At 37.7% G+C, this 12,218-nt stretch overlaps 1 protein-coding gene and 1 pseudogene across 1 annotated transcript in view; both read left to right on the top strand.

The window, feature by feature from the left end:
• Positions 1-11,221, top strand: part of LOC148755028 (uncharacterized) — a 28,304-nt gene extending 17,083 nt beyond the window's left edge. The window contains 3 exon segments of the mRNA XM_088792867.1: positions 1,852-1,944; positions 6,303-8,794; positions 8,796-11,221. Of these exon segments, the coding sequence (XP_088648993.1) occupies positions 1,852-1,944; positions 6,303-8,794; positions 8,796-8,981 (2,771 nt within the window). The 3' untranslated portion in view covers positions 8,982-11,221.
• LOC148755027 (uncharacterized) lies at positions 8,977-11,766 on the top strand (annotated as a pseudogene).
• The last annotated feature ends 452 nt before the right edge of the window (positions 11,767-12,218 follow it).

The raw sequence follows: 12,218 nt of genomic DNA, 5'->3' as shown, positions 1-12,218 counted from the left end.
ACTACAAGGTTTGGTATGTTGTTCTTTCTCTTTCTGTCATCAGAAAGTATTTTCAATTTCCTTTGTAATTTCCTCCTCAAATTTAGGAGACTGGTGTTTAATTTTTACATATTCGTGTATTGCTCAAATTTCTTTCCATTACTGATTTCTGATTTCGTTCTATTGGGCCAGAAAAGATACTTTGTATTATTTCTGTAGTTTTAAATTTATTGAAGTTTGTTTTGTGCCTAATAAATAGCACATCATGGAGACTGTTTTATTTGCAGTTTAGAAGAATTTGAATTGTGCTCCTGTTATGTGAGATGTGTTGTATATATATGTCTGTTAGGTTTAGTTGGCTGATAGTTCTGTTCAAATCCTCTATTTTGTACCTAGCTTCTGTCTCCATATTGAGTGTGACAGTGAAGTGTCTAACTGTTACTGTTAGATGGTTTATTTTTCTTTTCACTTGCCAGTTTTAACTTTATGTATTTTGGGGCTCAATTGTTGGATGTGTACATGTTCATAATTGTTACAATATCTTCATGATGGATTTACCCATTTGTCGTTATAAATATTAATATCTTTTTATCTTAATAACATTTTTTACAGTGTATTTTGTTTCATATTACTATAACTTTCCTTTGGTTGCTGTTTGCATGGAATATCTCTTGCCACCCTCTTATTTTCAACATCTTTGTATCGTTGAATTTAATGTGTATGTCCTTAGACCACGTATAGTTGAATACAGTTGGAGCTTGTTTTTTTTTTCTTGTTTTTTTTCCTCATCAATCTGACAGTCTCTCCTTTTTGTTTGGATTGTTTAGTTTGCTCACATTTAATGTTATTTCTTATACGGTTAGATATTTGTACGCCATTTTGCATTTTGTTTTCTACATGTGTCATGTATTTTTCTCGTCTATTTCTCCATTGTTTTGTAGTACGTGAATATTTTTTTCATGTAACATTTTAGTTTATATAATGATTTTATTCACAACCTTTTTTGAGAGTTCATTCAATTAGTTATTCCTTTACTGTTTACCTTACACAGCCAGCTGCACTTACCAGATCTACAAGTTATCTTAACTTGATTTTAGAGATGTAGAGACAGGTTCCTCCTATGTAAGTTTATTCTTCCTACACCCTCTTTTGTGGTATTGATAGGCGTTAGGTTTTGTTACATATGTTTTAGGTTGTTAATTTTTGTTTCTCTTCATTTCTTATTGTGTATTTGAGTTACCATTTGGTATTATTTCCTTATTCTAGTATAGCTTGACTCCCTGCTACCGCTTTTATGGTTTTCTTGGAAAGATAAAAACACACGTGTGTGTGTTAGAAACCCAACATTGCACACATGTACTCATTGTTGTACACAATGACTTTTTAAATCAGTCAAGACAACTTTCTTTACTGTATCTTGTCACGCGCGTCTACTAGCAGCAAACATCTCTGAATTTTTGTTCATCTGGAAATATTTTCACTTGACCTTTGTCTTTAAAAGATCATTTTCCTGGATTCTTTGCCGATAGTCCTTTTCTTTGAGTAATTAAGAGTATATCATCACCCCACTACCTTCTGCCCAAAGATTGAAAGGACCCTTCTGTAGATCTCCGTAGCTCTTTCTCTCTCACTCTCACTGTAGCTACTAAATATGAACCTTTATTAGAATTTAATGTTATTTAGGCTTGTGATTTAGGGGTTTAAGGAGATGTTCTTTGAGCAGCTGAAAATATTTCTGTTTTACACCTCCCCTTAGAAGTGGTCAAGTGAATATTGTTTCTGTGCCATTCTTAAAGCCGCATCTTCCTAAACGTTTAGAATCATCAAAGCCTATGAAGTAAAACCATCTCCTAAATTATTTCCCATTTACAGGGTCTTGTTCTATAAAACCAGAAGTGATCTTCCAGTTGGAACAAGAAGCCCCATTGTTAGTGGAGGACAAATTTCTAAATGGGATGTATCCAGGTGAGTTTTAGAATACTGGTAGAAGGTATCCCTGGAAAACTAAATCCAAACTGGGATCAGTTCAACATTGGGCACCTTTGGAAGTTTAGATACGAGTAGATCCAATAAAATATGGGTATGAAGGGTGTAAATTAAAGGATGCAACGTTACCTGTGTTCATCTTTTGAATTAGGCAACAGTGTATCATTTACACCTGACAAATCAAATAATGAATTTTTGTTTAACCAGTAGAAAGTTAAATATAGAGGAAGATTATAATGCTAACTAAAATGGAATGTTAAAGCATGGCAAAAGAGAGAGAGAAGAGATACAAGGTCTTACAGTTAAGTTCAAGAACTTGCCACCATGTGCTTACATTGGCAGCACTGTACAAACAGCTCACCAAGGTTTCATAATCTTGGTATATCAGTGCCTCGCAACCGTGTTTGTGTCGACGTGTGGTGGTGTCTTGCTGAGTGTCGTACATTGTTATTGCGTGTTTTTGTGTGCTTTCGCAAGAATGTGTGAGGTAGAATTAGAACAATGAACAAACATTAAATTTTTTGGCAAGTTGCAAGAGGGGAAGTGAAATGAGAGACATGTTAGTCCAGGTTTCTGGGGATAATACCAGGAAGAAAACAGCATCATACAAATGGATTCAACATTTTTCTGAGAGGAGAGAACACCTCACTGATAAAGATAAGTCAGGTTGGCCAGTCACAAACAGAACTGATGAAATCACTGCAAAAATTCGTTGAATTGTGCGTCAAAATCGTTTGCTTACTGGGAGTAGCATATCAGACCAAGCAAACATCGATAGAGAAACAGTCAAGAAAATCTGAACTGAAAATCTTGGCATCAAAAAGTTGTGTGCAAAAATGGTCCTGAAGGACCTCTTGCGTCGTGGCAGTGCACAGGCTGACACCGCACTGTCTCTGAGGGAGTTTTTAGCCAATAAACAAATAAGGGTATCGGAACACCCTTTCTATTCACCTTATCTGTACCCTGGTGACTTCTTTCTTTACCTGAAGATGAAGGAAATATTGAAAGGAAGACATTTTGATGACGTTCAAAACATCAAGGGTAATATGACAGCTTTGATGGCCATTAAAGAAAAAGAGTTCCAAAATTGCTTTGATGGGTAGATTAGGCTCTGGCATCAGTGCATAGCTTCCCAAGGGGAGTACTTTGAAGGTCACTAGTGATATGCAGCGATAAGATATGTAGCACTTTTTTAGGATGAGTTCACAAACTTAATTGTCTGACCTTGCATATACACCACTCGGATTTCAACGACAACCGTGATTCGAGGTCAAGAGTTGGTAAGTTATGTTACTTGAGCTAAATGCAGCTAGCTATTTGTTGTTATAAATAACAAGTTTTTTGAATACATTGTTTGCATATTGGTTATGGCTGGCTTTGTGGTACAACAAAATGGCTGAAGAGTTGTGACTGATATTATATGGCCTACAATGACAAAAACATTCACTATCGTGCCCTGTACATAAATGTTGGTTGACCCCTGCTCTAGATATTAATAGCATATTTTATGACGTGCTAATATACATTGATATGTGTTTTTTAAGCTCTGTGCTCTGAAAATACAGTATAAGCTTTCTCTGAAGAGTCAGCGGAGTAACAAAGCATAATTTTATTTTGGGTTAGAAGAAAACATTTAGTTCGTAAAGCAACATAATTTAATAGAACTAGAAGTTACAGACAGTATGAGAATAAAATACCCCATATTTAAATTAAAAATACATATAACTGTTGGAAAATCTGTTTGATCACGGGTTTATCAAAATTATAAAAGCATAAAATGTATTTGTGAACCTGTGTGTGGAGGTCTCTGGTAACTCAGTAAAGCTGTTATATTCGAGTTCATTATAACCAAAGGTGCAGATAAATCAGTAAAGGGAAACGTCACACAGGGCAGAATTCAAGAGAGACTCAATGCAAACTTATTTTCTTCTCCCGGTGGAGTTGTATGGAAAATGCTTAATTCTGCCAGCAGTGATGTATGACAGCACACATGAAGTGTTGTCACGCAGAGAAATTTATCCGAGCTTTGGTGTCCAAGGTTCTTATTGTGGGTCAGTCATGTGGGGCCGGACCACCTGTATGATTGACCTCATTTACTCAGCATGTAGCCCTTCCGGGGAGACCCTAGGCCCGAACCATAAATCCCAGTGTTAACCTGAACTATTCATTTTGACCCAAGCCCCCGGGTATGTAAAGACACTATTATCAGGCAGGATGTTCCACGGTCTTACACGTCATCACCCACGACTTTGTCAGAGAGCAGTCATTTCTTGGGAATGTGCAGGCTGTGAAACACCAAACCTGCTGAGATTACCCTTTACTGGGCACAATTTTGGGGTATGGGTTTAGTATCACGTAATGGAAAGTTTGAAGTACAAGGAATTTTGAGAAAACTTAAAACAGAAGTAGTTAATTTAAAAAAAAATGTACATGGATTAATTGGAAAGCTGTAATAGTACAAACTAAATAAAAGCCAAAATATGGTTCTTGGAATGAAAAGAATAAATAGAATCCATATAGTAGTTATCCTATGCTGGTAATAGTGAGAACACATTATATAAGAAGTTACAATGGAAATATACTTAGAAATACATCTGCACAAAATATGGAAATATTTGAAAATCTTTAAGCAACATGAAATTGAAGTAAATGGAGACTGGGATACTGCTCTAAAATTCTGAATTCTTACCCATGTTGTATAAACATACTGGAAAAATGGGATGGTGTAGGATCTTTTCTAACATGTACTAAAGATATATTGTAAATCTGTTGTAACTGGTACAGAATGGTACTGGCATGGGGATAATTACAGAGCTTTGAAACAGAGTAGAGGGTCCAGAAACAAATGCATGCTCTAATGACAACTGATTCATGAACCGGATGACAGTGTAGAAAGCTGCAAAAGACATTTATATGAAAAGTGGCATTTTGTTCCAGCTTTATACCCTACCATAAAACTCAATTTGCTGTGGGTTCATACGGAAGGGATTTATGTGCATTTGTTTTGGTTTCCATGTTCTAAAAGCTGGGAAGGAACAGAGTAATGAGTGGGAGACACTTGCTCTATACATTCCTCACAAATGTGTTGTTTCTATGAAGAATTCAGATCTTGTGATCACTTTCTAACTCTGTCCTTCCACGGCGCCCTATTTATAGCGGCTCTCTCTTTCTCCAGCAGTCAGTCTATCTATGCCCTTGTTTTATTTTTTTCCTAGGCACTTATCAGCTCTTGTTACTTCTTGAATATTTCAGACTCTCCACTTTTGGGTCCCATTTGAAAACTTCACAGGGCTATACTCCCTCCCATACATTGTCTGCTTCCTATGATGGCACTAATCATGATTCCCGAGCTCACTCTCTCCTTGGATTTGATCCTACTTTTGTCTGTGCTTCCCTGAATGCTTATTCACATTTCATTGGCCTGGTATAACCTTGTGTCCTTACTACCTCAATCACAACAAAGAATAGGAATAGGCATACAATGGATATTTGAGTGAATAAATTTTGTGTCCTAGTCTCTCTATTCTCCTAATTTTTCTCTGAGCTCTGTCCTCTCTATCTGCTCTTTTTGTACAGTAACTCCCTCCATGCTTTTGTCATCCATCCCCTTAATTCAGACCTTTATATCTCATCCTGATGACCTCATTTAAGGCTGTTGTACCTCATTGTTATGGTGTCTTTATTTCAAATATGACCAACTGAAGATGAAAATTTTCTCTCACAACGCAGACATCCTTATTTTCCACTTCCATAGTATTTTGTTGAATTTGAAACATGTGATCCTAAATTTCTCACAACTGGTAGATACCAGGTATGTTGAAAAGCGTATGGAAAGGAGAGTTAAATTTGGGAAAGTGTTAAAACTGGTGTTTCCAACATGGGTGAGCATATTAAAAACGTGATACTTAGGATTGTTGGTCAAAAAACGTTTGCTTTTTGAACAACAGTAGTGAAATCTAAAGTATGAAAGCCAGAATAGAGCAATGACTCCCATTGAGGTGGAAAGATACCCTTTCCTCCCATCACTTTTATACTTCTTCTTGGGCATTTGTGTTCCTAAGAATGACACCCAGGAGAATCAGAACTTGGGTTTTAGGATTATTTCTTTAAATATGAGGAAATTTGTTACATTATAAACTTATTTTCGTTTTGATATGTAGAATGAGAAAGGAAAATGTCCAGATGGGATATGATGAGTATCCTATCTTTTTAATCTGCATTCAGTAGTTTAAGAACCTGCATTTTGTTAAATATATAGTGTGGCATATAGCTATATGACTTTCTACATTAACAATGTTACATTTCATAAAGAATTTTTTTAACTTTTTCATTTTTAGAAGACTGCCAACTTTTTGAGAAGAGCCAGGAAATTCAAGACAAGTATTTATGTCAAGTTTCATTCACCACCAACAGACCATTGACTGCAGAGCAAGAGAAAGTTTCAGGAAAACCATGTAATCTGGGCACAGACATGTTTCCTTCAAGAAAAATGATCTCTGTATGTGACAGTGTAGGGTATACATACTTGGATCTCTACCCGTTGGCTTCTAATAATCAGTCGGAAAAGAAGATTGATGAGTGTGATGCATCTCATTCCTATACTCGAAATGAGAGAAGAGATACTGGAGAAAAATCTTCTGATTACTATCAAAATGTGCAAACTTTCAGTTATGTGCCGGAATTTTCTTTGGGGCAGTCTTTTGGATGTAATGAACGTGGTAGTGCTTTGCATGATAAACCTGTCTTCATTACACAGAATAGTGCTTATGCAAAAGAGAGAGCTTATAAATTTGGAAGACAGCTATGTAAAGAATCAGCCCTTGTTTCTCCCAGTATTCAAACAGAGAAGAGTCCCTGTGAATTTCATGAAGATAAATATAATAAAATTGGGAACAGATTCGGGAGGGTTGCTCAACTTCAGAGAACTGGTACAAGAGAGAGAACTTTTGGTCTAAAACCACAATTCAACGAATACCAGAGAATTCACACTGGAGTGCAACCACTTGAGTGTGGGAAACACTTCAACTACAATTCAGCCACTAAGGTAATAAACAGGACTCACACGGTAGAGCTACCTTGTGATAATAATATACATAAGGAAACTTTCACTTCTCAGACACCCATTCATATGCAGCAGAGACTTCAAGTGAGTGAAAAACAGTTTGAGTGTAATGAATGTCAAAAATCCTTTTCTAAGAGGTCAATCCTTATTTTACATCGAAGAAGTCACACAGGTGAAAACATTTATGCATGTAATGAATGTGGGACAGCTTTCTCACGGAAATTTACCCTAGTTGTACATCAGCCAACTCACACAGGGGAGAAACCGTATAAATGTAATGAGTCTGAAAAAGCTGTCACCTGCTTGTCACTTCTCAGAGAACGTCAGAGAACTCACACAGGGCAAAAACCCTATCAATGTAATGAATGTGGGAAACCTTTCAGGCAGAAGTCAACTCTTACAAATCATCAGAGAATTTACACAGGGGAGAAACCCTATCAATGTAGTGAATGTGGTAAAAGTTACACCAATAAGTCAAGCCTTGGAAAACATCAGAGAATACACACAGGGGAAAAACCGTATGAATGTAATGAGTGTGGAAAAGCTTTCATTACCATGTCACACCTCAGACAGCATCAGATAACTCACACAGGGGACAAACCCTATAAGTGTAATGAATGTGGAAGAGCTTTTACCAGCGTGTCAAACCTCAGAAGACATCAGAGAAATCACATGGGGGAGAAACCCTATAAATGTAATGAATGTGGGAGAGCTTTCACCTCCTTATCACACCTCAGGGAACATCAGGTAATTCACAAAGGGTTGAAACCCTATCAGTGTTCTGAATGTGGGAAGTCTTTCTTCAGGAAATTTAATCTGAATGTACATTGGAGAACTCACACTGGGGAGAAGCCCTATGAATGTGTTGAATGTGGAAAAGCTTTTGCATACAAAGAACAGGTTACACAACATCAGAGAATACACACAGGAGAGAAACCTTATGAATGCATTGAGTGTGGTAAAACTTACAACAGGAAGTCAGCTCTTGGAAAACATCAGAGAACTCACACAGGGGAGAAACCCTATCAATGTAAGGAATGTGGTAAAACTTTCAACTGCAAGTCAGCTCTTGGAATACATCAGAGAACTCACACTGGGGAGAAACCCTATCAATGTAATGAATGTGGTAAAACTTTCAACTGCAAGTCAGCTCTTGGAATACATCAGAGAACTCACACGGGGGAGAAACCCTATCAATGTAATGAATGTGGTAAAAGTTTCAGCCAGAAGTCAGCCATTCGAATACATCACAGAACTCACACAGGAGAGAAACCCTATCAATGTAATGAATGTGGTAAAACTTTCAAGCACAAGATAAGTCTTGCACTACATCATAGAACTCACTCAGGGGAGAAACCCTATCAATGTAATGAATGTGGTAAAACTTTCAGCCAGAAGTCAGCTCTTCGAATACATCACAGAACTCACACAGGAGAGAAACCCTATCAATGTAATGAATGTGGTAAAACTTTCAAGTACAAGATGCGTCTTGCAATACATCATAGAACTCACTCAGGTGAGAAACCCTATCGATGTAATGAATGTAGTAAAACTTTCAGACAGAAGTCACATCTTGGAAGACATCAGAGCACTCACACGGGGGAGAAACCCTATCAATGTAATGAATGTTGGAAAGCTTTTGCCTCCTTATCACGCCTCAGAGAACATCAGAGAATTCACAAAGGGTTGAAACCTTATCAGTGTGCTGAATGTGGGAAGTCTTTCTCCTGGAAATCTAATCTGAATGTACATTGGAGAACTCACACTAGGGAGAAGCCCTATGAATGTGTTGAATGTGGAAAAGCTTTTGCATGCAAAGAACAGGTTACACAACATCAGAACTCACACAGGAGAGAAACTCTATGAATGCAATGAATGTGAGAAAGCTTTCGTCTCCTTACCACGTCTCAGAGAACATCAGAGAATTCACACGGGAGAAACCCTATCAATGTAAGGAATGTGGTAAACCTTTCAACAAGAAGTCAGCTCTTGGAATACATCAGAGAATTCACACGGAGAAACCCTATCAATGTAATGAATGTGGTAAACCTTTCAGCTGTAAGTCAGCTCTTGGAGTACATCAGAGAACTCACACAGGGTAGAAACCGTATCAATGTAATGAATGTGGTAAAACTTTCAGCCAGAAATCAGCCGTTCGAATACATCAGAGAACACACACGGGAGAAACCCTATCAATGTAATGAATGCGGTAAAACTTTCAAGCACAAGATAAATTTTGTACTACATCATAGAACTCACACAGGGGAGTAACTCTATCAATGTAATGAATGTGGTAAACCTTTCAACAAGAAGTCAGCTCTTGGAATACATCAGAGATCTCACACAGGGGAGAAACCCTATGAATGCAATGAATGTGAGAAAGCTTTCATCTCCTTTCCACGTCTCAGAGAACATCAGAGAATTCACACAGGGGAGAAACCCTGTCAATGTAATGAATGTGGGAAAGCTTTCGTCTCCTTATCACAACGCAGAGAGCATCAGAGCACGCACACGGGAGAAACCCTATCAATGTAATGAATGTGGTAAAACTTTCAGGAACAAGTCAAATCTTGGAAGACATCAGCGAACTGATACAGGGGAGAAACCACATCAATGTAATGAATGTGGTAAAACTTTCAGGAGCAAGTCAAATCTTGGAAGACATCAGCGAACTCATACAGGGGAGAAACCACATGTAATGAGGGTGGAAAATTTTTCACCTGCATGTCATCCGTCAGAGAACATCAGAGAACTCACACAGGAAAAAACACTATCAATGTAATGAATGTGGTAAAAGTTACACCCTGAAGTTAAGCCTTGGAAAACATCAGCGAACTCACACAGGAGAGAAACCGTATATATGTAATGAGTGTGGAAAAGCTTTCACCTGGGCGAGAAACCTCAGACAACATCAGAGAACCACACAGGTGAAAAACCCCACGAATGTACTGAATGTGGGACAACTTTCAGACACAAAACAGGCCTTGCAGTACATCAGAGAATACACATAGGGGAGAAACCCTATCTATGTAATGAATGTGGTAAAACTTCAAACAAGAAACCAGCTCTTGGAATACATCAGAGAACTCACACAGGGGAGAAACCCTATTAATGCAATGAATGTGGGAAAGCTTTGATGTATATGACAACCCTCAGAGGACATCAGAGAAGTCAGACATGGGAGAAACACTATCAATGTAATGGATGTGGTAAAACTTTCAACAGGAAGTCAACTCTTGGAATACGTCAGAGAACTCAAACAGGGAAGAAACCCTTTCAATGTAATAAATGGGGTAAAGGTGTCAACCTGATGTCACATCATGGAAAACATCAGAGAATTCACGTAGGGTGAAAACATCATCACTGTAATGAATGTGGGAAAATCAGCCAGAAGTCATGCCTTAGAAATCATGAGGGAAATCCCACAGGGGAGAAACGCTATCAATGTAATGAATGTGGAACAACTTTCTGGCGGAGGTCAAATCTTGGAAAACATCAGAGTACTCACAAGAGAGAAACCCTATGAATCTGGAAGTGTTTCATGTTCATGTCATATCTCAAAGGGCATGACATAATTTATGCAGGCAAAAAACTCTGTATGAATTTTGGTAAAATTTTTCTTTGGAAGTCAGCCATCATAATGCATCAGAGACAGCATGCAGGGAAGAAATGCTACGAATGTAACTAATGCAGAAAAGCTGTTGTTTTCATGAATACACTTTCATCCTGTTTATCCTTGCTGTTTTTTCCTTTTATTGAGAGAGTACCACATGGAAGGAGTCAGGGTTCAAGAATTACTGTGTGGAACTGTTTCCTTCTCTGAAAGTATGACTTTTGCAAGGAAGAAAAATCTTGTTCTCTGCTGAGCTGTTATAGGTTTGGAAATGCTCGTTACTTTTCAGTCTCAGACATCGCACAGCTATCGCAAACTATGACTGTATAAAGTGACAAGTTGGTATGTATCAGAAGAGTCACATGGAGAAATCCCCGACAGTATCCAGAATGATCAGTACCTATTAACCGTAGCTCTTCTCTATTGTTAATCATGTAAAAAATATGATTTGTTCGATGTTTTCTTATGATTACATTTAGATTGTGTACCTTTTGTAGGAATACAAAAGAAATATTGAGATTTCTTTTGGGACTTTTACTTGGTCCCAAAAATGGTGAAATGAAATTGCATTACTTGGTTCATGTGGTGTCTTCGGTATTTCTTCACAAAAAAAAGTCATAAGTGTCTTGAGGTACATTCAGACGATACCTATATCTTTGTATTCCTCAAGCTTTCACAAATTTTAGCATTTATTTCTGATTGTCACCCAAATCAATTTTTACCATAGTTACAAAGCCATGCTACTTTCCCCTGTATTCCTCCCAGTATGTCCTCATCATGGTATGAAACAGCATGAGGAAAGGGATGAACTCACCCATGTACACTGACTGGAGGTGTTGGGAAGTCCTTGTGAATTCCATTTAGGAGTCTGTGAAAGCCCCTAGGAGACTGAGCAATTTTCATCAGTGAAAATGACCTAAATCAATTTATGACTTAAAAAGGGAATGAGATTCCATCCTGTGCTCTGGCTCAGAAATTCTGAAGCTTGCTGCTTTGACACACCTTTCTATATGTTATATAAACTAAAGGGAAGAGAGGAGTGGTGAGAAAATTGCCCAATTGGATCCAACATTTCTGCTTTCACCTCTCTTTGTGCGTCTCCCAATAAAAACGGATACATGCAGGGCCTTAGAGTTTTTGTTGATTAAAGATTGGGATAATTCTTTGAATTTTTTACAAAATCTATTTGTCGAGGTTAACCTAAAAGTAAAAGACGAAAGTGAGAGTCAAGAAGCACTTATTTGAGATCCAAAAGAATAGCTATTTGTGAAGCATTGATTTAGGCAGAAACGTAGAAGGGTGTTGATTAGCAGGCAAGGCAAGGGGTATTGATGAGCAAGGGAAGGGGAACAACTACATGAATACAAGGAAGGAATTTATGTGCAGAAAAGCTAAAATAGTGATGGTCATTCTGAATTAATTTTAAATTTTCAGCCCATACTGCTTCTAATTCTAAAGACTATTTAAAAATTTCCACCATAGTCATCCTGTCTGCTTTCTTGTTATGCTGAAATGCTGCTTTAGGCCCAGTGCAAAGGTTCTTTTGCCCAGTTTTAACCTTCCAAATGTCTGGGGAAT

Source organism: Rhinolophus sinicus, chromosome 16 (genome assembly GCF_057876585.1).
Source record: "Rhinolophus sinicus isolate RSI-liver-muscle chromosome 16, RSI-T2T, whole genome shotgun sequence".
NCBI lineage: Eukaryota > Metazoa > Chordata > Mammalia > Chiroptera > Rhinolophidae > Rhinolophus > Rhinolophus sinicus.
The sequence above is the reverse complement of the archived record's forward strand: the minus strand, read 5'-3'. Positions and strand labels throughout refer to the sequence as shown.